This window comes from Prosopis cineraria, unplaced genomic scaffold (genome assembly GCF_029017545.1).
Source record: "Prosopis cineraria cultivar Desert tree isolate PC_DT_omini unplaced genomic scaffold, ASM2901754v1 PC4, whole genome shotgun sequence".
Classification (NCBI taxonomy): domain Eukaryota; kingdom Viridiplantae; phylum Streptophyta; class Magnoliopsida; order Fabales; family Fabaceae; genus Prosopis; species Prosopis cineraria.
This window is the reverse complement of record NW_026555335.1, coordinates 40,839,958-40,864,941: the sequence shown is the minus strand read 5'-3', so window position 1 is coordinate 40,864,941 and position 24,984 is coordinate 40,839,958. Positions and strand designations below refer to the sequence as shown.

General features: G+C 34.9%; 2 protein-coding genes across 2 annotated transcripts; both read left to right on the top strand.

The window, feature by feature from the left end:
• Positions 1–11,704: 11,704 nt before the first annotated feature.
• Positions 11,705–13,484, top strand: LOC129309648 (RING-H2 finger protein ATL46-like). The gene has a single exon (XM_054951304.1). It carries the CDS (start codon positions 12,331–12,333, stop codon positions 13,360–13,362), a length of 1,032 nt encoding a protein of 343 aa, XP_054807279.1. The 5' UTR covers positions 11,705–12,330; the 3' UTR covers positions 13,363–13,484.
• Positions 13,485–18,147: 4,663 nt separating this feature from the next.
• On the top strand, positions 18,148–23,132 carry LOC129309309 (RNA-dependent RNA polymerase 2). The gene is made up of 4 exons (XM_054950840.1): positions 18,148–18,898; positions 19,721–21,624; positions 21,960–22,107; positions 22,201–23,132. Exons 1-4 carry the CDS (start codon positions 18,365–18,367, stop codon positions 22,972–22,974), a joined length of 3,360 nt encoding a protein of 1,119 aa, XP_054806815.1. The 5' UTR covers positions 18,148–18,364; the 3' UTR covers positions 22,975–23,132.
• The last annotated feature ends 1,852 nt before the right edge of the window (positions 23,133–24,984 follow it).

Sequence of the window (24,984 nt, the reverse complement as noted above, 5' to 3'; positions counted from 1 at the left end):
TTGGATTTTGAAATATCCTTCCATTTCTTCCAATGAATTTTATTTCTCCCTTCATTTCTACCCCACTAAAAATTAGCAACAAGGCTATCTAACTCAACACAACTTTTTTTAAGGAATTTAAAGACAAATATGGGGTAAATGGGAATAGAATTCACAACAGTTTTAATAAATAACTCAAGGCCAAGATCAAATAACATATTTTGCTTCCAACCTTGTATTCCTTTACCTACTCATTCTTGAACATTAGCTAAAGCAACAAATTTAGACCTTCCCAAACAGTTGGCAAACCAAGATATTTTCAAGGTCATTAAAACCAACTACACCCAAAATAGAGCAAATATCTTCCCTTACCTCATCAGGAGTATTAGATGACAAGAAAACACAAGATTTTGTTGTATTGATCTGTTGTCCTGAAGTTGAGCAAAACATGTTCATAATAAGCTTGAAGGTTTCACATTCAGAACAAAGCACTTAAGAAAAAATAAAGCATCATCAATAAAGAAAAGATGAGTAAGTTTGGGACAAGTATTTGCTAATTTAACACTCTTAATCTCATCAATTGTTGCATGAATAGATATCATTTTTGAAAGAACATCCATTGCCAAAATGAAGAGATATGGAGATATAAGATCCCCGTGCCTGAGGCCTCTCTCAGGGGTAACTTCAGCAACAATTTTCTGAAAGAGTGAGATTAAAATTCACAGTTGTTAGACATTTCATCACCCATTTGATCTAACAAGAAGTAAAGGCTAAGCGGGTAAGCACGGCTTCAAGGAAATCCCATTCTAATCTATCATAAGCCTTGTTAAGATCAACTTTTAAAGCCAAATCAAAACTACTTATATCTTTCTTGTGCTAGAGATAATGAAAAACTTCATGAGCTAGCAATACATTATCTTGAATCAAACGATTGGGCACAAAAGCTCGCTAATTAATAGTTACTAGCTTTCCCAAAATACTTTTAAGTCGATTAGCCATCACCTTAAAAATTACCTTATAAACAAAGTTGCACAAGCTTATTGGCCAAAAGTGACCAACACTCTCCAGTCAATTCACCTCTGAGATAAGAACAATATTGCTGCCATTTATACTAGACAAATCTTCATCGCTTTCAAAGAAACCTTTCACCATTCTTACAATATGATCATCTATAGTAGGCCAAGCCTTTTGATAAAATAAATTAGAGAAACCATCTGGGCCTGGAGATTTAGTAGCTACTAGTTTAAACACAACCACCTTAACTTTTTCATTTGACATTGTTTTACACATGAGCAAATTATCTGCCTCAAAGACCTTAATATTGATATAGTCAAGTACATCAGAGACCTATTAAGTTTAGAGGCTCTAAAAAGCTCCTTGTAGAAATAAAAAAATTAGCTATCAGAATTTGATTATTTGCCCAGGCCCCACTTCCATCCTTAATCCTTAAAATTTTGTTATAGTTCCTCCTTTGTGTAGTAATAACATGGAAAAATCGTGTGTTTCTATCCCTATCAAGAAGCCATTGTATTCTAGATCGTTGCCACCTATAAGCTTCTTCTCGCTCAGAAATCATAGCAAGTTCATTCTCCAACTTCTTTTTTAAATCTGCCTTCTTATTAGAATAATCACCATGAAGACACTCAGCAATTTGGGACTATAGCTTTCTAATAAGTTTCTTATTATTGGGGAAGACTTTTTTGCTCTAACTAATTAGATCCTCTTTACACCAATTTAACCTTTCTACCACACAATCCACTTCTTCAGCCTTTATGATTGTAGGTAAGCTCCAGCTAGGATTTATAATATTTAAAAAATAAGGACAGTTGCACTAGTTCACCTCTTAAAACATTCTCACTCTACTAATCATAATTAACTAATATAACTCCTGGCAATCCGAGACTTAACTCGAAAGGATGATTACCAATGTTTAATTTAAAAACAGGGGATCCCACATTATCTAAATAAAAATGAGTTGAAATCGATTAAAGTCTTTCATATCAGAATAAAAATAAGTTACAGAAGTATGAGATATCTCAGAAGAGTGAAAGAAGTCAAAAACAGTTGAAAAACAAAACATGTGTTGTGATACAGGACAATGCACCATGGTGTGTTTCTCTTTGTGCCACGCGTCGCGGCTCAAGCGCCTTATGCAGGGATGTGTTGCATGAAATTTTTGTTGATTCTGCTGTCATTTTACAGCAGAATTGGGGGACTTCTGACTCACCCCAATTCTTCGTCCGATGTCCGAAGGATGTGATCTATGTGTCTACAGAAAGCTCTTTACAAGAACTAGCTAATGGCATAGGCTTCACTTTCAAAACATGTCATACTAGAAAGTTGGGCACCCAAACACATTTAAACCACTTTTTTAACATTTTTACACAAAATGGGTGTCCAAAACTTTTAACAATTGCCAAAAGCTTTTCTTATCACCTGGACCATGTCCAATAAACCTAGGACCACCAAAACAACACGTTATAAGTGTTGAAACATTAATATAATAAAAATTCACTCCTTAACCTCATTTTACCAAAAATAGAAGGGGAAGTAATTTGTTATTGCATCTCGCCTAAATCGTTCACAACAAGTTTAAATCATTATTTTTACACTTGCACTAGTATTTTGACCTTGCAAATATATATATATATATATATATATCAACATACACAAATACTAAGGGTCTAAAATATAAATCTAACATTTTCAACAACCAAAATAATGTAAATGTGATAGCATGCATCCTAGAATTGGCAAATTATATACTATTACACAATTAAATCTAAACTAAAGGCATATAGAAAGAAATGTTCTAATTCCTCGCCTCTTTAGTCTTCTCCCTCTCAACACTAAAGGTAGAGCCTAAAAAATTTTAAATAAAAGGGGTTAGTCTAGCCACTCGGTAACTAAGGTTAAACCTACCTTATGCAGTTATATATTAATTATAAACCAAATATATGCACAAGAAATTTAAGTATGTAAAACATGCTGGCATATAACATAACCTGTCGATTATCATTAAATATCTTCTTTAATTCTCATAACTAGGTACATTGTCACCATATTCTCAAATATGTGACATAACCCATACTCATGCGACTTACCATCTCTTAACACGTGTGACACGTCATAAATTTACTTAGGCAATGATCAACCAACTTTTTATCCTCCTTATTTTCTCAGACTGAAATCATAGGTTATAATACTGACTAGGGCTCTATTCGTGTGACTGGACTACCCAAGCTCACCAATTGTGAGGTGTGACCTGGCCAAAGATCACAAAACTCACTCTCAGACTACGGCTTCTTCCATTCTCAAATTCTTAAGGTATCTCATACTCTAGGCTATTCTCCTTATTGAATCAGTAGAGATTGCTAGGTTCTAGTCCCTCAACAAATTATAGGATGGTCCCTCGATAAACTGTGGGATAAGGCTATATGCCCGTACATCAAAAGACAGCCTAATTATTATTTAAATTTTCTCTACTTCCAATCCCTAGGTGAACTCTCGCCACTGATCATGCCAAAATCAATACTCATTCATTTTTACTTTTTCGCTTTCATATACTCATTATTACAACAACTACGTTGGGCTCACAACCATGCACTACCCAAGTGTGTATTCTCATCATTTTCTCAAGATTCATTTCTCATTAACACAAAAATACCTTTACACAACATCACATTTATTTTTCAAAAATATAAGCATATTCATCATTAAGATTCTCTTGACTTCACATTTTACATTTTTAAGCCAAAAATAGCTTTTTCATACACTCATTGAAACTAATATATAAATTTTACTTTAAAAATAAATCCCACGCATGTAACATTCACAATTCATATTTAACAACCAACTATTAATAAATTAACATATAATTATCCAAAGTAGAGTTTTTCCCTGTTATCTCAAACCTTTGAAAGGTCAAAAATTTACCCCTCAATCAACTAGCTTCCAATCTTGAATTTCCGATCCAATAGGTGACCAAGAACTAAAATTATAATCAATCAAGTTGAATTCCATTAACATAACAAATTTAAACATTTGAATCCTCAATCTCTACTTCTAAACTTCCTAACATTCACTCTACAAGAGTTGGAGCCTATCTATTAAGTTTAGTAATTACCTTTAGTCCCCAATAGCATTAATGAGCAATTAAATCCCCATTAATGGCATCATAAACTTCCAACCACCTATAATAAATGAGATTTTTGAATATTAATGGTGCCCAACAACCCAAGACACCAAAACTCATTATACCTAAGTTTAGATACTCTAATCTACCCCCATTAACTCTATTTGAGTAAACAAATTCGGACCTATAATCTATATGGACCAAAATTTTACTTCTACTAACAAACCCTAATCATAAACTCATAAATGTGAAAGAAATAGGGAGATTAATTAGTGTGATACTTACCTTGGGTATTTGTAGCCTTTAAAATACTCTCAATGTCATTCACAAGTAAACCCTAGCAGAGCATTGACACACCTCTCCATTTCTTCTCTTTTCTTTCTTTCTATTTCTATCTCATTTTGCATCTAATAAAATGTAGAAAATGGTCATGTGCTACGATGCATGGCATAAAGAGGTTCTCCCTTATTCAAAAACATATGAGCGCTGCATCGGATGATCTTCATGTCACAACGTGTGGCACAGCAACATCAACTCTCCCTTTTCTTCTCCTTTTGATGCACGGGTGGCCCATCTCGATACCGGACCCACAACTAGGGCTGAAATATTATCAAATATGGTTATTAGACCTCTCTGGTCACACACCACTTTAACTTACTTAATTACCCTAATTAGGTTTAATTAATCAGGGAATTAAAACTCAAGATATTACACCTCTACCCTAAAAATCTTTAGAGTAATTGTATCAATGAAGCACAAATTAAATCTCAGCATAGAATGGTTCAAACCTACAGGTTCCTTATGAAAAACAATAGCTTTGGGGAACTTGTTACAAAAAGATACATAGCCCATAGCTCTATCTATACGTTCTTTAATATGAGCCTCATCTAATCTATTATTTGTCCAAGTAAAAGGAGATCCCTTGAATTTCAGATCAATTAGTTCACCTTTAGAGATGAAAAGCTAGAAATTCATAATTTTTCTAACAAAATGGGGATTCCCGCCCCATTTTTCAGCTTGTAAAATAAGATTATTAAAATCATCAATACATAACCAATTAGTATTATCATGAGGTTTTAATCTTGCTATCTCAACCCAAATGCATCTCTTCAAGCCCTTATCGGTAGGGCCATACATAAAGTTAATTAAATTAGGAAGATCATTTTCACTAGAGCAAACAGCAACATGAATAAAAAAGGCCGAGCTAGAGAGGACTTAAACCTGAATATCATCTCCCCATCATAAAGTTAGTCTACCACTCAAACCTTTTGGGGGTTTATAGAAGCAACCAATTAAACCCAACTTTTTTTTAATTTTTTCAACTTTACTTACCATCATTTTAGTCTCTATTAAGAAAACAAAAGATGGTTTATTAGAATGGCACATTTCCTTCAAATTTTGGATTGCCAAAGTGGTACCAAGTCCTTGGCAATTCTAAGATAGTAAAATCATTAGGACCTATTGACTGCATGAGGCCAATCACTAGTGCCGTTAGATTTTTTAGAGTTATTTAAAGAGCCTTCAAAGATGAACCAATCTTTAGGAAAATATAAGGGTGCTTATAAGAACATCAACTAAAATGTTACCTTCACTATTCAAGTTTTCAATAAGGTTCTTTTTTGCTTTGCTTTTCATTCTTCCCTTCCTCCCTGAACTTCTTAAGTCTTCTTCTTTACCCATCAAAAACTCAATCTTGTTTCCAAACAAACCACGTCTCTTCTTATCCTAAAGGGTGCTCAGTTCATACGGACTATACTTCAGCTTTATAAAGGTCATTTCTAAAACCATATATGAAACCAGAGCTTCATCTTGAATTAAAACAATCTCCTTCCCTTTTATCCTCTTCAGTTGGAGAGTTTACAATATAATTCACATTAAATTCTGTCGTTGATGACAAGCTCACTTCTTCAATATGAATGTCTCCTTTTCGTCTAATATGGGCTCTTCTATGGTATTGTAAATTTTGGTCCATGTGAAATGGCCCAAAATTATCATTATAGTACAACCGTTGCTTCAGTCGCCCAGCCCAAATTTGATCTACTTCTATACAGGTTTCCTTTGGGCCTACATAAAAACTTCCTTGGCCTAACTTGTCCTCAACTCTACAAACCTTACTAGTCAACATTCTCTCACTTTTCTCATAGTTATGTCGTTTAGCCTGTACCATCGCTAAGGCGTTCTAACACCCCTCATTATCCAATGGTGAGATTGTATTACCTAACCGATATCCCAGAAAATTTGTTTGACCTCCCTGAGCTCCCCAAGCATATCGTCCACACCTTCCTCACGCACCACCTTGAATTTCAGTACTTTGCCTTCGCACCAAGTCTGATCCACTAAAATGAGGGATTCTTCCCAGCTCTTCATCAGAGAGGCATTCATTTAAGGCCCAAACATTAGCTCACTTGGGTCATTATTAGCCATACGTTTTTCTAGAGAACAAAATCATCGCTCATGGCTAAAGCATCCACAGTTAAAGCATATCATTGTAAGACGTTCATACCGGATTAATACCTAAAGGTCATAAAAAGGAGGTCAAGGAACCCAAAAGCCAATAGGAAATGCTTGACAAACATTAACTAGAATCCTCGCTCTGATAAAATCTCTTTTCACATGGCCATTGACCTCCGTTGCTTCAAACATCATTAAATGTCCTACCACTGAGCACATCCTCCCAATATTATCCCTATTCATCAAACTAATAGGGATATTATGAAATTGTACCCAGAAAGGGCACCGATCAAAATTAATATCATCAATAACTTTCTAAACTTTCCTCTCTTGTATACTCAAAAGATTCCCCATAATAGCCCACGAGCGCCCTCTAAGGACTCTAGAATAATCATCAGCGTTGGCAAAATAGAAGGTGAAGTCCTTTGGACTGCTTTCCATAATATCTAGATCTTCCTCCTTTAAACCCCAAGCCTTGCGAATCATTCCGATGATAGTTGGCTTGTTAGTTTCCCTTTCGAAAAAAAGTCACCCCACCAGAGACCACCTAGTGTTTCCTTTATCATTCCATTAAAGGTTCAATACTAAACCAGATTTCCCCCTTGTCCCCTGTCCACCCCTTGAACTTCCCTCCATCTTGTCGATAACTATCAAAGAGAAGAAGAAAAAACCTAATTGGAAAATAAAAAAAACTAGTGCCCACTCAAAGCTCATAGGAATTTTTCACTCCAATAAAACCAAAATTGAAAACCAAAATCGCAGACAAATTTCACTCAAAGAAAGCAACACGAGAGAAAAATCACTCACCACTCTTGCTCGCACACTCTCACTAGTCGAGAGAGAACACTTCAGCTTGTCGAGAGAAAAAAAAGAAAAAAAATTGGTTAATTGTTTTGTTGGCTTGTTGAATAGTTGGAACTTGTTTTTGTACTTTTTTTGGGTGAGTTTTTGTTGGTTAGGTTGTGTTTGTAGGTTTTTTTTTTTTTTTGGTTTTGACTATTAGCATGTGCACTATTTTTTTTGTGATTAATAAAATAGTCTCTTTTTTTGCCCAAAAAAAAAGAGAAGCAATATGTTATTTTTAAAGCATTTGATTATAAAAACTAACAAATTATCATGAACAATTATAAAGCCTCAACTTTACAGGATTCATATTCAATAATGAACACAGGAATATGAATAACATGCATGTCTCTTTATATATATATATATATATATTTGACCTGAACATAAATCTTTACATTAGATCATGGACGTCAGGCCAAAAAAATATTACATCATGGACGGTGATCGAATGCCTCATACGTGACATAATTCTTGTAATTTCATGCTAGTATTTAGCACCAAATAACCCGAGAAAGCATCAAGGATATATTATCATATTAAGAAAAAAATTAGGAATGTCAATAACAAACAATCCAAAAAAGAAGAGGAAGGGATGTCAATAACAACATGTACATGCACATATCTTTTTACTAAATCATGGATGGTGATCGGGGGCCTCACATAGTCACATAGCGTACATAATGCTTCAAAGCCTTAACGGTATTTAGTTGCGGCAGTTGAAAACCTCAAGAAAATATAATATTATTGGCGAAAGGAAAACTTAAAAGAAAATATTGTTCACACAGCGCTTAAGTATTGATCCTCCCCAATCAAATCCAGTCCAGTCCAAACCCAACTATATATTTCCGAATTCTGCTTTGTCAATCAGACTCGTGCTCATTCATTTACTTGCATTCACCTTGTCATCAGAAGATCATAGCGTTCCTAGCACAGACAGATTGATCCAGTAGGTTTCTTTCTTGGCTATTTTCTTTGGTTCTTGTGGCAATTAAAGCTTGGTAATAAACATTGTGCACTTGTTTTTCTTTCATGTTTTGTTCCCTGGGTGATCTAGATACACGTCAATCTCTGTATCTTTCCTCATTATCTGGGTATGGTATACTTTATCGGTACTATTGCTTATACTTGACCCAGAAAGAAATCCATATTCTTTATCACAATCTTTTCTTCTTTGCCCTCTTTCTGCAGAGAATTTGATCATCTTTATAGTAGGAGTCGGAATAGTCATCTTGAGATTATGTGAACTTTATGCTTCTTGCAAATTTGACATTAGATTAATTCCAAGGTTAATCATGCATGGGTTTTTGTGCTTCTTCATCTCATATATCAGCATCTTCTGAGTTACGAACAAGGCCCCTGTATTTAATGGAAATATATTGAGCTTATGAGGGCAGCACAATGGAAGTAACTCTTGATTTTGAACCTTTGATTGTGGCGAAGACAGACACAAATAGAATTACATTTACAATTTTCTACTTTTGGCTGAGCAAGAAACATAGAAGGTTGAATGAAGTTATTTACTCACATCAGAATGTCATCTTCAGGCAAAAGAAAAGAAACAGATGTAATGAACTTGTAAGTGAATTGTTTTATTGTTGATGGATATATACTTATAATATTAAATTTATCCTTGGTGACCGTTTTCTTCATAGCTGGTCAAATTGGTTAAATATCAATTTGCTTGTCGTGAGATGTTGAAGAATTTATAGCGTGTCTGATAAGCTAGCAATCATAATGTGTCGTAGAAAAAGAAATGCAAGATTTATTAAACACATAGAAGTCAAGAAAGCTTATGTAAGTACCAAGTAGTAATTTGCGGACAAATGATGAAAGTATTGCTGTCGAACATGTTGGCCACCTTGTAAGTGCTTACAAATGCTGGAGATATAGGCAATAATCAGTAACGTTTCATAGGTCATGTTAATTAACATGTACATGTTTTCCTTTTTCCCAGGTTGATGGCTGATTTTAAAGTGATAGGCTTGATATATTGGAAGTGGAATTTCACGGTCCAGAAGATAGTACTGTCCACGCTACTCTATCTCTCTAACTTGCCGTGAAATGGTTTTGATTATTGATAATATATGAATTGGCTTATAATACCTCTGTAACAACCTAATGCTTGCAAGCCCTTACGACGATGGAGCCTGGAAAATTCGTGTCGAGATTCCCCATGAATACCCATACGTACCCCAAAGATGTATTTTGTGAACAAGATTTCACCCAAATAATGATTTTGAGTGGCGCACCCAATTTTCTGTTAATTTTTTCCCCTCTTTTTTCTTTGCCTAATAGGGAAATGAAATCGTTTTGGACTATGGAATGATATTTAGAAATTGTTTGTTTTTCTTTTTCAAAGGTTGGCTATGGCTATGGCTATGGCTAATGGCTGACTCTTTGTCCATTTCTTTGTCTGCAGTACTGGTAAAATATGCGAAGATTGGAGTGGAATATATGGTAATTGCTAATTTTAGGATCTTCATACTCAAGTACGTAAAACGCATAGGGCCCTTTCACCCAAAAAAAAAAAAAAATGCATAGGGCCCTCTCGCCGTATCCTAGTAACCTGATTTCCTCGTACTCTCTTGCATGCATGCATATTTATATATTGATAGATGACCGTGCATGATGCATCTTTTGTTTTTCTCTTCTTCCAGATCTTGTAAATATCTTGGAAACCTTACTTCCACAACTCTTGCTTTATCCAGATACTTTTGATCCTAACAATTGTGATGTGGCATTGTCGTTTCTCCAAAATAAGTTTGATAAAGAAGTGGGGAAACTGTAGTTTACGGGTTCATTTTCTTTCCCAACAGCAAAAAGTCGTTGTTTAATTCCTTTAAGTGACGAGCTGAACCATGTTAAATGTGAAATACTGTTGTTGTTGGGACAGAATATTGTGCTAGGAATGCAAAGAAGACATTGGAAGCCCGTCAGGTGGTAAAGAGAGTGGAAGTGAGGAGGATGTGGATATCAGTGAAGAAGAAAGTGGATCAAGTGATGAGGATGAAGGTTCTGGTTCTTGAGATTCTGATCCTTGAATGCATTTGGTGGTCTTAGCTTTAGACATTTCAACTGTCCATAGCAGAAATGTTCTGATTCATGTCCATTGAAGTTACTGTATGGTGCTTTTTTTCCTTGCATCTTCTCTGGGGTAATGACTTTGAAGGACAAGTACAAAATAAGTTTCAGCTCACAACTTTGATAGGAGTTAGCAAGAAATAACTTCATATGAACGACTTCTTCCACGCTGTGTATGATTGAATTTCTCATTTTGGAGTTAAGCAACGTTGGCAAAATGCCTGAATCTCAAATCAGAATGCTTCTGAAATGAGAAAGGAAGTGAGAATGAAGACTTATTTTCTCTTTCTTTTTAACCCTTTTCTATTGTATCTGCATTTTTTTTAGTTTTAATTAAAGCATTTCATAAATTTGTATTTCATAGAATCCAAGTCCGATCCTTTTGACTTCTAGCTAGTTGGGAGTTGAACACCAAAAATCACCACTAAAGCAACTTTTGGACAGACATAATCATAGGCAATATTTAGATGCCCTGCGTGCAAAGGAAAGGAATACGGGACCCCACCATCCTGTGTTGTCTTCCGTTGGAATCTCTCTCGTGTCACTTTCTCTGAACATGTGAAAATGGACTTACGGGAGGCTCGTGAATATCATCTCACATCCCACCTACCACGAATGTCCATCTTTTATATTATGGCCTCAGTGAAAAAAAAGGAGGGATGAACATCTTTAATCTTGGCCTTCAAGAATTGTTCTTCCGCTGCAATCATGCCAAGATTGAGGTGAAATGGCGTAATTAGTCGAGCATGATACGGTGTCATGATAACCTGAAATGATTTCGATTGTGAACTGCGTTTTAAAAGACAAGCCACCCTAACAAGTAGACAGGTTTGGACAATGAAATTCCATGAAAAGGTCAATATCTTGATCATTTGGCGCTTTCTCTGTTTAGAAGTACGCCTAAATATTCAAAAAGTAATATGTTGCAGAAGACAGTCAATGCTTAAGTGTACAAATTTGAAGTTTCAATCAGGGATAACATCTTAACATTCCAGGTATGATAATACTTTTTTGAGTTACAATAAAATGCCAATAACTAAAAAGATTCATATACAAATCGGATCAAAACTTAGATTCATATACAAATCGGATCAAAACTTTCCTATCTTATCATGGTATATTCAAGTATTCAACAAAATGGTGAAGTACGTAGACCCTGTTCCCAGAGCTGCCACAGACCTTCTTTTTCAGAATTAAAAGGAAATCTTAGTCCCGTTTGCAGGATCTGATTGCCGACATATTGGTGCTTCCTCTTTATTCATTGTTTAGAATTCTTTTACAAGCTTTCTCTTTTGTGCAATACCTATCTATCTATCTATCTATCTATCTATCTATATTTCTATATAAATGTATTATTTTTGGGTCTGCACTGTGAAAACATAAACAAGAGAGGACCTTTTCATTGTGCCGTCATTATGTGCTGAACCACAAACATCATGCTGGTGTCTATGCTTTCTTAATAAGAACTTACACAAGTAATATCACATGATTCGTTATCTTAAAAAAGTTTTTCTATATAATAAATTTTTATTAAAAAGATAATAATACTTTACTTAAGTCATTTTATTAGTTACTAGAGAAAAAGTAAACATTCTTTGCCTCACCACTGAAAAAGGCGAACACTCTTTGTCTGGGGTTTCTTGATTCAAAAGTAGTCAAAAGAATCAGCATCCCTTCAATTGTTCTCATTTGCAGTGAGTTCAGTTCTGTTCTCCAATCTCTTTTTCTTCAGTTATACTGACTCTGAGTCTCTTTGATGGAGTTTGCATGAGGAAATCGCCCCAGTGTTCCTGTCTCCAAACTCAAAGATTGCTTTAAGAATCTTGATATCTGTTAACATGCCCAGCGTTTTACTTGAAACTCAGCAAATAGGTGATAGCTTGAAGTACTCATCCCCTGAATCGCCTCTCTCTTCTTTCCAAGCTCCTTATTACCTCACTGTAAAAGACAACGAAGAACCATCTCCTTCATCATCAGTAAGTAAAATCAGCCCACTTATTCTGTTAGTGATAATAGTTCTAGCAGTCATCTTCTTTGTCTATGGAATCGTTCATTTGGTTCTTTGGCTTCTGACGAAAACTCCATCGTCCTCTTCACCTTTATATCATTCCAATAGATTCCCAGAATCCACGCGTTCTCGTGTGTTTCAAAGGCAGCTTCATCATCTCTTTCGCTTACATGATTCAGGATTAGAACAATCTCTCATAGACGCGCTTCCTGTTTTTTACTACGAGGATGTCTTGGGTCTGAAAGAACCCTTTGATTGTGCTGTGTGTCTGTGCGAATTCTCTGAGCAGGACAAGCTGAGACTGTTGCCAATGTGTGGCCACGCTTTTCACATCAGTTGTCTAGACACGTGGCTTCTCTCAAACACCACATGCCCTCTCTGCAGAGCGACAATCTCATCAAGTTCTGGTTTTTCCATGGAAAACCTATTATTCAATGATGAGAATTCATGGGTTTTGAATAGATTCAAAGGAGATGAAGAGAATGTCACCAGGTGTTCAGATGCTCAGAGAGTACTAGGCAGTGAAGATGGAATGATTGAAAAAAGGGTTTTTTCTGTGAGACTTGGAAAGTTCAGAAACATTAACGGAGGAGCAGAAGAGGTTGGAGAAGAAGAGGGTGGTAGTAGTAACATGGATGGAAGGAGATGCTTCTCCATGGGTTCGTATCAGTATGTGGTGAGTGGCTCAAATCTGCAAGTGGTGATGTCTGATGTTTCGGACAATGAGGAAGCTGTGGAGGGGAAGAAGATAGGAGATAGAGTTAAAGGTGAGAGCTTCTCTGTTTCGAAGATCTGGCTTTGGTCCAACAAGAGCAAGTATCGAAGTTCTTCTGATGACGCTGCTTTGCCTTGGTTACTGTAAGTAGTTCAGTTCACAATGAAGGTGAAGTTTTTTCTATATTCAGAATTTCATGACAATAAAATGTGCTTTCTTGGTCTCGACATAATGGTAAACATACACGGGGCTATACATTGTTGGTTTTGCGTCTAGTTTGTTCTTTTTCATTTTGTTTCTGGAATCAGATCCACCCACATGAATTTAGGAAAAATATGACTCTTCAAACATGATTAGCCATGGAGTATGACGCGTGCTGTGAATGTTGTGCAATTTGTTATTCATTGGTTTTCATGCAACCCTCTTTTTCTGAATTTGTTAAAACATTTTCACAAGATTTAAATGTTAAAAAATAAATATGTTGTGAGAAAAAAAAAATATTTCTGAGTTACTATTTATCTTTTGCATAGTATGAAAGAAAGGTATCGAATAATATTTTTATATTTTAGGGAAGTTAATCTCTTTCTCTACTGTTTTGTTTTTAACTCTAAAAAATTTGCATGGTCCAATTAATCATATTTTTCTCAGGCCAAAATAAATTAATAATATTTTTATTGAGAATTAGAAGGCTACTTACTAGATAAGAACATATATTATTTTTAATGTTAAATACATAATTATCCATTTTTTTTTGGTATAACATAATTATCCATTTATTAGTTACGAATTAATATATTTGGCAATGTTAAATTTTAAAAAAGATAAAAAAACTAGGAAATAAAATTTAACTATATTTACCTCAATAAGTTAATTCCTAATAATCAAGAAAGTTAGTCCCAACTTCTTGAGAATTTATAATTTTTAATAAACCTAATAATAACAATTTCATTACTTTATGTGAAATTTAACTTTTCTTTTTTGACAAAAAAGAAAGAAATAAAGAAAGAAACTTAACCTCTCCTCTACTTATCCCAACCGAGCAACTCATAATTTTATCAATCTATTAATTTTTTTAATTCATCATCTGCCTAATTAATATTAATATTATTAATATATTATGGAAATTTATTGTGTTAAGATTTAAGGTATATTTTATATTCATTATATATTATTAAGATATTCATTTGTTATTATTAGAATAGCCTATATATTGCAAGCCTTTCATATCAATAATGAATAGCACTTCTTCAAATCTCATTTATTTCTCTCGAGACTTCTTTCATGATTTAAGTAATATTTTGCATTCATTAAATATTATTAAGATATTCATTTATTAGTATTAAGATAATTTATATATTGTAAATTTTTTATATCTATAATAAATGACACTTTTCTCAATCTTTTTATTTTGCTTTTGGAATGATTCATCCTTTTGAGAATTTCCCTCAAGTTTCCTATCCAATGATTTATTCATCTAAGAATCGTTCACTAGTTTTCTGTCCAATGATTTTAAGAATCACTCTAAAATTTTGTTTAATGATGATTTATGATTATATATTCATTGATTAAAGAATCACCTTAAGTTTATATTTGCTCTTTTTGAAGCCTCTCTATGTGATACATTTTTCAGATCAAACTATATAAATTGTTGCAAAGATATCTTGAGTTTAAGGAGAAATGTTAAGTCATAGATTTATTTTGTTACGATATATTATCTATAAAAATTTATTGTGTTGAGTTTTAAGAACTGTTTCTTATTCATTAGGTATTATTAGAATATTCATTTGTTATTATTAAAATTATTTATATATTGTAAGCTTTCACATTAATAAAGAATGACACCTTTCTTGGTTTCTTTTTTTAGTCTCCCGACTTCTTTAAGTGGGATTTAAAACATGTCAAGTTAGATATCAATCATCTAAAAACAACACTTGCTATTTAACATGTAATTTGAAGTATTTTATATTTTGATTTTAAAAGGGCATGAACCATTTTGTCATTCCCTTCTTGAAAGAATCCCTTTCTCCTCATTTCCATCACAACCTCGCAAGTTGCTAATGTTCTGCAATTGCCATAACACTACAAATTGTGATTGCAAAGAAAATACAAGAGCCAGCTTATGAGCGTGCCATTGCTTATGCTCTTGATGCTTCCTTCGATTCATCTTCCCGAAAAAAAATCTAAATTAACAAATTGTGTATAGGATGAAATAAAAGAAATTAAAACTTACAAGTGAGTCTCAAATGGATGTCTCACTTTACTTACACTTATCAACCATGGCTGACAGTGGATATCTTGGTCTTTGAGATCACTTCTTGTTGTGATTGCAATGAAGGGAGAATACAAAATGTCCATGACTTCTTTAAATCAAATAAAGATATACAAAACTCTTAATTTTTGAAGTTAATGATTAAAATATGAAACATTAATCAATTAAAGCTGATATAAGTGGTAGAGATATTATTTATTGTTGGCGAAACTTTTCTTCTTATATTTATTAAAAAAATAAAAAATACGTATAAAACATTTATGCAATGCTTACTACATAGAAAGATGTTTTTTTTTTTTTTAGAAAAATGTATCTATCATATTTTTTAGGCACATTTAATTTAAAAAAAAAACAGTGTACGCCAAATATTTTTTAAACTAACCTAAAGTTCAAAAAGAGAAAACTAACAAGTTGTGCGGCTATTATCAAACTAAATAAGTCGGAGCGCATCTCAATTACAAAATCCAAGCAAATAGATCATCACCAATTGGGCCCTGCATTTATGAGATCGATCCTATTCTGGATCCAGGCTTGTGCGAGAGAGTCCATGCAATCACTTCAATTGGGTAAACTTTACATGAGTTTCTAAAAAGGCCACTATATTCAACCAGTAGAGCATAATACAGGGGATCTCTTCCAACAAGACATCCAACTTTTGCTCCCGGATTATTCATTTTTTTTTTTAAATCAAATCTGAAATTCATTCATAAATCTGAAGCAGAACAGTACAAAGGAACTGAAGCAAGAACAAAGTAACCTCAATCATCATTCACATCCTAATATAATATCAAGTGAGGAATGATCAAATGTATAAAAAGAGCTCTCCATAAAGTGAGCTTCCCTTGTTAGGCAATGGGCATGACTAATAATGTTTCTAAAAGCAAAATTAATGAAAACAAACTGATCTCTATAAAGAATATTACAAGCATTTTGAATAATATCATGATAGAGGTGGTTTTTATGGTGCCCTCTCATTATAAGATTGATGGCTTCCATACTGTAAAAGTAGACTTCAACATTTATAAACCCCTTAAACTAGCAAAGATCAAGCTCTTATAAAATTCCTAGGACTTTCACAATAGTGGAAGGATAGTTTTCAAGTTTGCAATTAAAACCCACTACCCAACCCCCTCAATCATTGTAGTCCGCAGGTCCTAACACATATAAGTAAAGGTTATTAGCCATGTTGGGTGTAAATTATAGTAGGAACTTGATGGAATAGTAGAGTTTCATCTGATCCATTATAATAAATCTAGCTGCATGAATTTTGATCACAGCTCAGGTTTGATTGGTTGCTTCTACACCTCTTGTGCAAATTTACAAGCATGTATAATATACATAGCAGTCTCCACTTCACCACATCTCAAAGGGCATTCATTTGATTCAACCATCCCCTTTTATTCCCTTCGACTTGCTGTATGTAGCCTATTTTTACTAAGGAGCCAAATGAAAGCTTTTATCTTTTCAAGAATGTTCTATTGCCATATTTTTGTCCAACTTTCAAGACATTTTTGTCTCTTAACTCTTTTTATTTTATATTTATAATTTTTGAATCTTTCAAATTAAATTTTGATTATTTTGATTGGTGATAAAATAAATTTATTAAACATTTTAATTTTAATAAATATAAAATAAAAATTTTAAATTTAAACTATTCAAATTTAATTTAATTCATATTTTATTTTACGAAATGGAAAGGAAGGGTAGCGGAGAGAAGCAAGTCCATGTCCCACTCCACTCTTGTGTTCTTGACACACTAAGGCCCTGTTAGGTATGTAGATTTTAATTTAGAAGGATTGAAATTAGGATTGGGATTAAAATTGGCATTGAGAATGATGATAAAATTTTAAAATCATGTTTGATATGAGGTAATACTTACAAAAAATATTTATTTTTATTTTACTTTATAATTAAACATAAGTTATAAAAAGACTATAATAACCTTTATAATTTTAAAAAAAATTGTTTGATCTTTTTAAACCTTCTAATGAGCGACCATGGCAGTGGAGTATTATCTTCTCCAACGAAGCTCCACGCTCCACCACCCCTTCATTGCGAGATCCAAAGGCCGATGGTTGTGAGATTAGAGAAGGAGAAGGCGGTGGCGTTTGCTAAACCCAAAGGCCGATAGCGACGAGATCGAAGAGGAGAAGGCGGCGACGTTTGTGAGACCCAGAGGCCCTTGGGTGTGAGATCGAAGAAGAAGGAGAACCCATCAAAGATAGTGAAGGCGAAGGTGAGAGACCAGACGTGTGCGACGGATCCAAGCAAACCTGAAGAAGAAGATGATTGATTTGAGTGAGCGAACGCAACGACAAAGATCATCTTTTGGAGCCAGATCTAGAATATCTCAAAGTGAAAATGATAATGATGGATCTGGGCTTCTGACGATGGATCTTGAACCAATGAAGGAAGAAGATGAAGTGGATAGGAGGGCATTTTAGTCTCTCCAAAAATCAATTCCAAGTTTGATTTTGCAATACCAAGGGGAATGGTGGTACTAAATAATCCCACCTAGATGGGATTGGAATTAAAATTAAAATTTTTATTTTTACATACCAAACACAAAAGCTTGGAATTAGTCTATTCCAATTCCAGTACCTCTCCTTCATTCCTCTGTAGCAAACATGATCTAAAGTAACTCAACGCGTGTTGAATTGAATTCAATTCGTGACTAGGGTTTTTCTTTTTGACTCGTGACTCGTATGAACTATGACCTCCACACTTAAATTTCCACAGTTTTTCCATTTCGTCTAAAATTCCAATCGCTTTTCTAGGCCGTATCGCCACTTCTTTTCCTCGGTCGGCATGGGCTTCCTCTGTATCGGAAAGCCGCTCGTATGATTCTGTTATAGGCCCTTTCTTGGCTCTCCATTTTCAATGGGTTGGCAAAACAATCCCACAGTTCGAATCTCCAACATACCCCATTCTGCCGTAGCCAAAGAGCTCCTAGAATTTCTGGAGTCCATAACCGGTCATGACTCAGTCTTCGCCTTGGAAATCTTTACGGAGCGCAAGAACTGGAAGTCACGGGGTTTCGGCCGCGTCCAGTTCGTTACCCTCGACGCCAAAGCGAAAGCTCAATCGCTTTCTCTTCAAGACCGCCTTGTCTTCAAATCCCACTACCTCAAAATCTCTGAGACTTCAGACGACATCGTCTTCAGACCTGCCAATGCGAGAAACCGGGTCGACAATGGGGTCTTGCATGCGGGTTTTATGGTTAAAGAGAACTGTATGAGTGTGCTGGAATCCTGGGAGGGTGTGAGAGGATGGATCATGCCCGAGAGGGAGAGGGCTGAGTTTTGGGTCTGGCAAGAGAAAGAGTGTTACAAACTGGAAATAATATTTCAGGATATATTGGAGACAAATGGGTATTTTATTGGGGAAGGAAAACTGAATGCACTACTTCTGAAGGTATGCCTTAAAATTGTTGCTGTTGTTTCATGTATCTAGGTGAACGTAATTTGTAGCTATGTAATTTTTCCCATCTACTTGGAATTCATTGACCTTGAGACATATTCTCGCAGAAAGTGCCAATATTGGGAATATAGGGTGGAGAAAAGATTTGGCTTGATGTGTAGATAAATTAACTAATTATTGGTAGGATTTCCTGAAACCAGAGTAAAAGTTCGTTAAGTTTTCTTCAACAGCCAGATTATTTCCAGAAGACAAAGATTGTAAGGTTCTGGACTCTGGTTAGTACAAAAGTCAGTAATTACAAGTGTTCTTGAGTGGTTTGAAGTTCTTATTTTTCTGTGTCATAATATTGGGTGAAGTACAATTGCACAAGATGCGTCAGGGCTCAGGATGTTGATGACCACTGAAATATTTTGACAGTTTGTTTTACCCTTGTGAAGCATAGTTGTTGTGTTGGTGTTTTCAGTGACTTGTAACATGAACAACAAAAAGACCGAAAGGCTACTTCTATTTCTAAAAACTTATAGCCATTCAACTTCTCATTGTCATTTAATTGATTGAATGAGCTAAATATGGTTTGAATTTCTGCATATGAAATAATGCTGTATGGTTATTATGTGTATTGGAAGTATGGCTTTCATAGTCACTTTGTTGATCTGTCAGATGTTTTTTCTACTGTCACAATCCATGGTATAATAGAACTTATAGCTTTTATCATTATTGGCTCTTTCATTTTGACCATTTCTTATCTTCTTAAGGTAAAGTTAAATATTTGTTTTGCCCTCTTATAAAACTGACTGCCACATTTGTTCATTTCAGCTCAAATATGGACCAAAGATCTATAAAAAAATCGCTGGGCCAAATATAGCATCAAAATTTAAAGCTGATAGGTACCACTTTTGTCGGGAGGATTTTGAATTTGTTTGGGTACGGACAACAGACTTCTCGCCTATGAAGTCAATTGGACACTCGACATCGTTTTGTTGGGTAATTGAAGAAGAACCATTAGCTGTGGATATTTTTCGAAGTTTCCCACTCTACAGAGAGAATTTAAATGATCTAATTCTAGAAGATGGGGAAGAATTCTGTTCTTCAGCAGAAATAGTTCCACTTGTAAAGTGTGGTTCAGATTCAAAGTTACAATATGAAATTATTTTTCAACTCAATTCTCTTGTTCATACACAGAAAATAAGTTTTGCATCAGTAGATGATGATTTGATTGATTCGTTCAGCACCTTAAATGAAGAAACTTCTGCTGTAATTCTTCAGAAGTTGCACAACCTGAATTCCACATGTTATGAACCCCTAAAATATGTGAAGAGTCAGTTACATGTGCTAAGGTGTAAAAAAAGAACTATTCCGCCATCTTCACATAAAAGGTTGACAGATAATAACATCATGAGCTGCCATAGAGCCTTGATTACCCCATCAAAGATTTATTGTCTTGGTCCTGAGCTTGAAACCTCTAATTATGTGGTAAAGCATTTTGCATCATATGCTTCAGACTTCATTAGAGTTACTTTCGTTGAAGAGGATTGGAGTAAGCTTCCAACTGGTGCAGTCTCCACTAGCATTCAAAAGGGCATCTTTCCAAAGTCTTTTGAAACTGAAATATATAAGCGGATATTGACTATTCTTCAAGATGGGATTATAATTGGGACTAAAAGATTTGAATTTCTGGCCTATTCAGCAAGTCAACTCAGGTCAAATTCTGTTTGGATGTTTGCTTCTAATGATAGTGTGACAGCAGATGATATTAGAGAATGGATGGGAAGGTTCAAAGTGATACCCAGTGTCTCTAAATGTGCAGCAAGGATGGGTCAATTGTTCAGTTCTTCCATGCAAACCCTTGAAGTTCCTACACGGGATGTGGAGTTAATTCCAGATATTGAAGTAACCTCTGATGATGGTACAACCTATTGTTTCTCTGATGGTATTGGAAAAATTTCACAATCTTTTGCCAAGCAAGTAGCAGAGAAGTGTAAATTGGACCATGTTCCATCAGCCTTCCAAATTCGCTATGGTGGATACAAGGGTGTCATTGCTGTTGATCAATATTCTTTCAGGAAGTTATCATTGCGCAAAAATATGCTTAAGTTTGAATCCAGCAGCACAATGCTTAATGTCACTAAATGGAGTGATGCTATGCCTTGCTTTCTGAATCGAGAGATTATAACCCTGTTGTCCACCTTAGGAATAGAAGATGAGGTATTCGAGGCATTGCAGCAGGATCAGCTGTCTTTATTAGCAAAAATGTTGAATATTAGAGAGGCAGCTTTGAATGTTTTAGAGAGTTTAAGTGGTGCAGATTCAAAAAACATTCTAGTGAAGATGTTGCATCAAGGTTACGAACCAGACATTGAACCTTACTTATCAATGATGCTTAGGTCTTATTATGAGTACCAGTTATCTGATTTGAAAAGTAGATGCCGAATATTTGTCCCTAAAGGTCGGGTTTTAATTGGTTGCTTGGATGAAACTGGTCTTTTAAATTATGGTCAAGTGTATGTCCGCATAACCATGACAAAATCTGAGCTTGAATGTGGACATGAAAGCTTAAGGAAAGTGGATGAGAGCACATGTGTAATAGTGGGCAAGGTGGTCGTCACAAAAAATCCTTGTCTACACCCAGGAGACATCAGAGTCCTTGATGCTATCTTTGATGTTGAATTAGAGGAGAACAGTTTGAGAGATTGCCTTGTCTTCCCCCAAAAAGGGCCTAGGTAAGTATAGAAGATTTTTACATGGACTTGATAGATGTTATCGTCGTCTTCCAAAAGGCCATACCATTTCTGCTGTTTGTGTTTTTATTCTCTGCTTGTATTTAGAGTCATTAGTCATGTTTTTAGGTTGATTACAATCTGATGCTACCAGCTGATCAAAAGTTTGGTATTCCAATGCGCATTGTTAGGGGCATACCTTTCATTTCTGTTGTTACCTATCTGTTAAAAGTAGATATTGCATATATTGTCTTGTGAAGATTTACTTATGAGAGTAGATATTTTATAGTTCTGATCTATTGCTGCTACGGAGTGAAAACACATCTCTTGGTCTACAGGCCACATCCAAATGAATGCTCTGGTGGCGATCTTGATGGTGATTTATATTTCATAAGCTGGGATAAAGACCTAATCCCATGCAAAACAGTGGCTCCAATGGACTGCTCAAGGAGGCCTCGTGTAATGGATCATGAGGTGACAATGAAGGTAGTTTTTGGCACAGTTCAGTTTAGACTTGACCATTATCTAATATTAATGAATGTGAAATTGTTCCTTATTTGTTCACACCTGTGTGTGCAGGAGATCCAACAATTTTTTGTTGATTACATGATCAATGATACTTTAGGTGCTATCTCTACGGCTCATCTGGTTCATGCAGACCGTGAACCTGAGAAGGCTCTGAGTAGAAAATGTCTGGGGTTAGCGGAGCTTCACTCCATGGCTGTTGACTTTGCAAAGACTGGAACACCTGCTGAAATGCCAAGAGCCTTGAAACCGAGAGAGTTTCCTGATTTCATGGAGAGGGTAGGAAAACCAATGTATATCTCGAAGGGGGTTTTGGGAAAACTATACCGAACCATAGTCGAGTTGATCTTGCAGCAAAGGTCCAACTCTGATTGGTGGTCTGAGAAACTAGCAGAAGCATATGATCGTGAACTTGAGGTGGATGGTTTTGAGGACTTTCTTGAGGCTGCAAAATTTCATAGAGATATGTATGCTGAGAAAATGAAATCTTTAATGAACTTCTATGGAGCCGAGACTGAGGATGAGTTGCTGACTGGTAACTTGCGAAGCCGTGCTTCATATTTGCAGCGTGATAACAGGAGATACGGAGATATGAAGGATCGGATTCTGTTATCGGTGAAGAATTTGCAGCATGAAGTTAAACATTGGTTTGAAAGTAGTTGCCAACCACATGAAAAAATGCAAATGGCCTGTGCTTGGTATCATGTTACCTATCACCCTCCATATAACCAGGAGGGCTCTAGTTTTCTGAGTTTTCCATGGATCTTAGGGGACATTTTATTGCATATAAAGTCTAGGAAGGGGAAAAAACTGAGGGTAAACTCGTAGTTATTGAATAGCATGTTTTTCAATGAAAATTAGATGGGTACGCGGTGTTGCAGGGAATTTGGTAAATGAACTGTACTATCCATGACTTGTAAATGATAGGACTTGTTATAAACATTCTATATTTTAGCATGATATAACATGTTAGAATTTGTTTGTCATTTGGAGCTAGTTCAGGCAATAGATAAGACAAGATGCATGTTGTGATTAAAGTACAAATCCACTTTAGGGAACCAAATAATAATAATAATAATAATAATAATAACATAGAACTCTTCTAGAACAACTTATGATGTGTGTTTTCTGTGGTAAAGGATTTTCCGTCTACTTAATTTAATATAAAATGCAGTGGTGGTTGGTACTTAGGAATTGTGTGTCAATGGTTGAGAAGATTTTCCTCCCCGTGTTCCTTGTATTATCTTATCATGCAGGACAAGTAATGAGCGAGAGGGTTTTCCTCCTGATGTTGTATATGTTGATGAATGATGACGATTTTGGAGTGAAAGAGACATCATGTGGGGTTGACATCTACAATTTAGTCCATTAGGGAGGCCCGTCGAGGAAGCCTTTGCTTTGGTTGGTCATGTTTCTAAATTCTAAGGAAGGCCATACTTGTCGTGAAACATTTATAGCTAGATATTGATTGAAGGCAAGACCTCATGGCATCTCCATGTACGAGTCCATGTTGCAATGGTAGATTCAACCTGTCTGCTGATATTATTAGGCCTAGGATAATTGCACATTGCAACCTCAGTTTGAGGGAGATAGTGTTGACTAGCTTAGAATCACGGATACGTTGGAAATACTAACGTTATCCCAATCTGATTCACCGGGGACGCCGATATGTGTCCTGTAAACATAGGTTCGTCTATATTGTTACACTTTTTGTGTCTGATACATTGGAAATGAGCCGATGCGGCTAGGTATAGAGCATCGCGTTTTTATCCAGTTGTTTTTATTGTTAAAACCGTAAAATTGAAAATCAAACCTCAGATTGGGACTATCTATAAGGTTTCTCTTACTAATTCACAATTAACTTTAAAATTAAGATAATCATGAGACTAACTTAAATAAATTATTAAGTTTACAAAATTTACATAAATAAAATCTTAAGTTTTTAAAACTTAAAATGTTATAAAATTATTTTATAAACAGAAGTTAGAGTAAAACCTATATATAAAAGTATGAACATCATATCAAGTAAGATAACATCAAATTGAAGTCCAAAGAGAAAAAATAAAGAATTCTGACAAAATACGCTGCAGCATAAAATTTTTAATTGTGGCATAAACTGTAAAACTCATGATAGCAACAAGCTTTCATGTCAGATTTCTTAACCAAATTTTTGATGCATCCTAAATCTTCATTCGATATTCGATTGAGGTGAATTAGATGTCTATAGAAAGCTTTTTTCAAGCTCTAACTAATCACATTAGTTTCACATTCAAGTGATTTCTCAATCAAAAGTAGAATATCAAAATGCAAACTCATTCATTTCTTGCTTTTAAAAGATAACTAGGTGTCCAAAATCACAACCAAGTATCATATGCTCACAACCACCCTTAAATCACACTCAAAAGACTCAGGACAACCTATGTAACACAACATAATAACCTGATTTTATATATTTCACAATTTCAATCATTAACCCCTTGATTTTAGAAATAGCAGGGGGAGGCTTTTTGACTTCAAAATTCAATATAATTCAATACAAACATGCATATAATCAAATTTATACTTGCACTAGTATTTTAACTTTGCTCATATCTTTCAACTAAAAAGATACCACATGTATTAGGGTCCAAAAATACACATTTCAATAGTCAATATTCAATAGCGCAAATAATAATTAAATATGAACATCCTAATTAGTAATTTCAATTAATTACACATATGTATCTAAAATTATGAGAGGCTTACAGTAGAAAACTGAGTTCCTAAGCCTATAGTGCCTTCCCTTTGTCTTGCTCGAAACTAATGCCTGTAAAATATTAAATAAAGAATTGAGTACAA

Excerpts from the sequence above, each read along its gene's own strand:
- LOC129309648 (XM_054951304.1), top strand. The coding sequence starts at position 12,331 with ATGCCCAGCGTTTTACTTGAAACTCAGCAAATAGGTGATAGCTTGAAG.
- LOC129309309 (XM_054950840.1), top strand. The coding sequence starts at position 18,365 with ATGGGTTGGCAAAACAATCCCACAGTTCGAATCTCCAACATACCCCAT. Across the intron at positions 21,625-21,959 it reads TTCCCCCAAAAAGGGCCTAG|GCCACATCCAAATGAATGCT; the intron begins GTAAGTATAGAA and ends CTTGGTCTACAG. Across the intron at positions 22,108-22,200 it reads ATCATGAGGTGACAATGAAG|GAGATCCAACAATTTTTTGT; the intron begins GTAGTTTTTGGC and ends CTGTGTGTGCAG.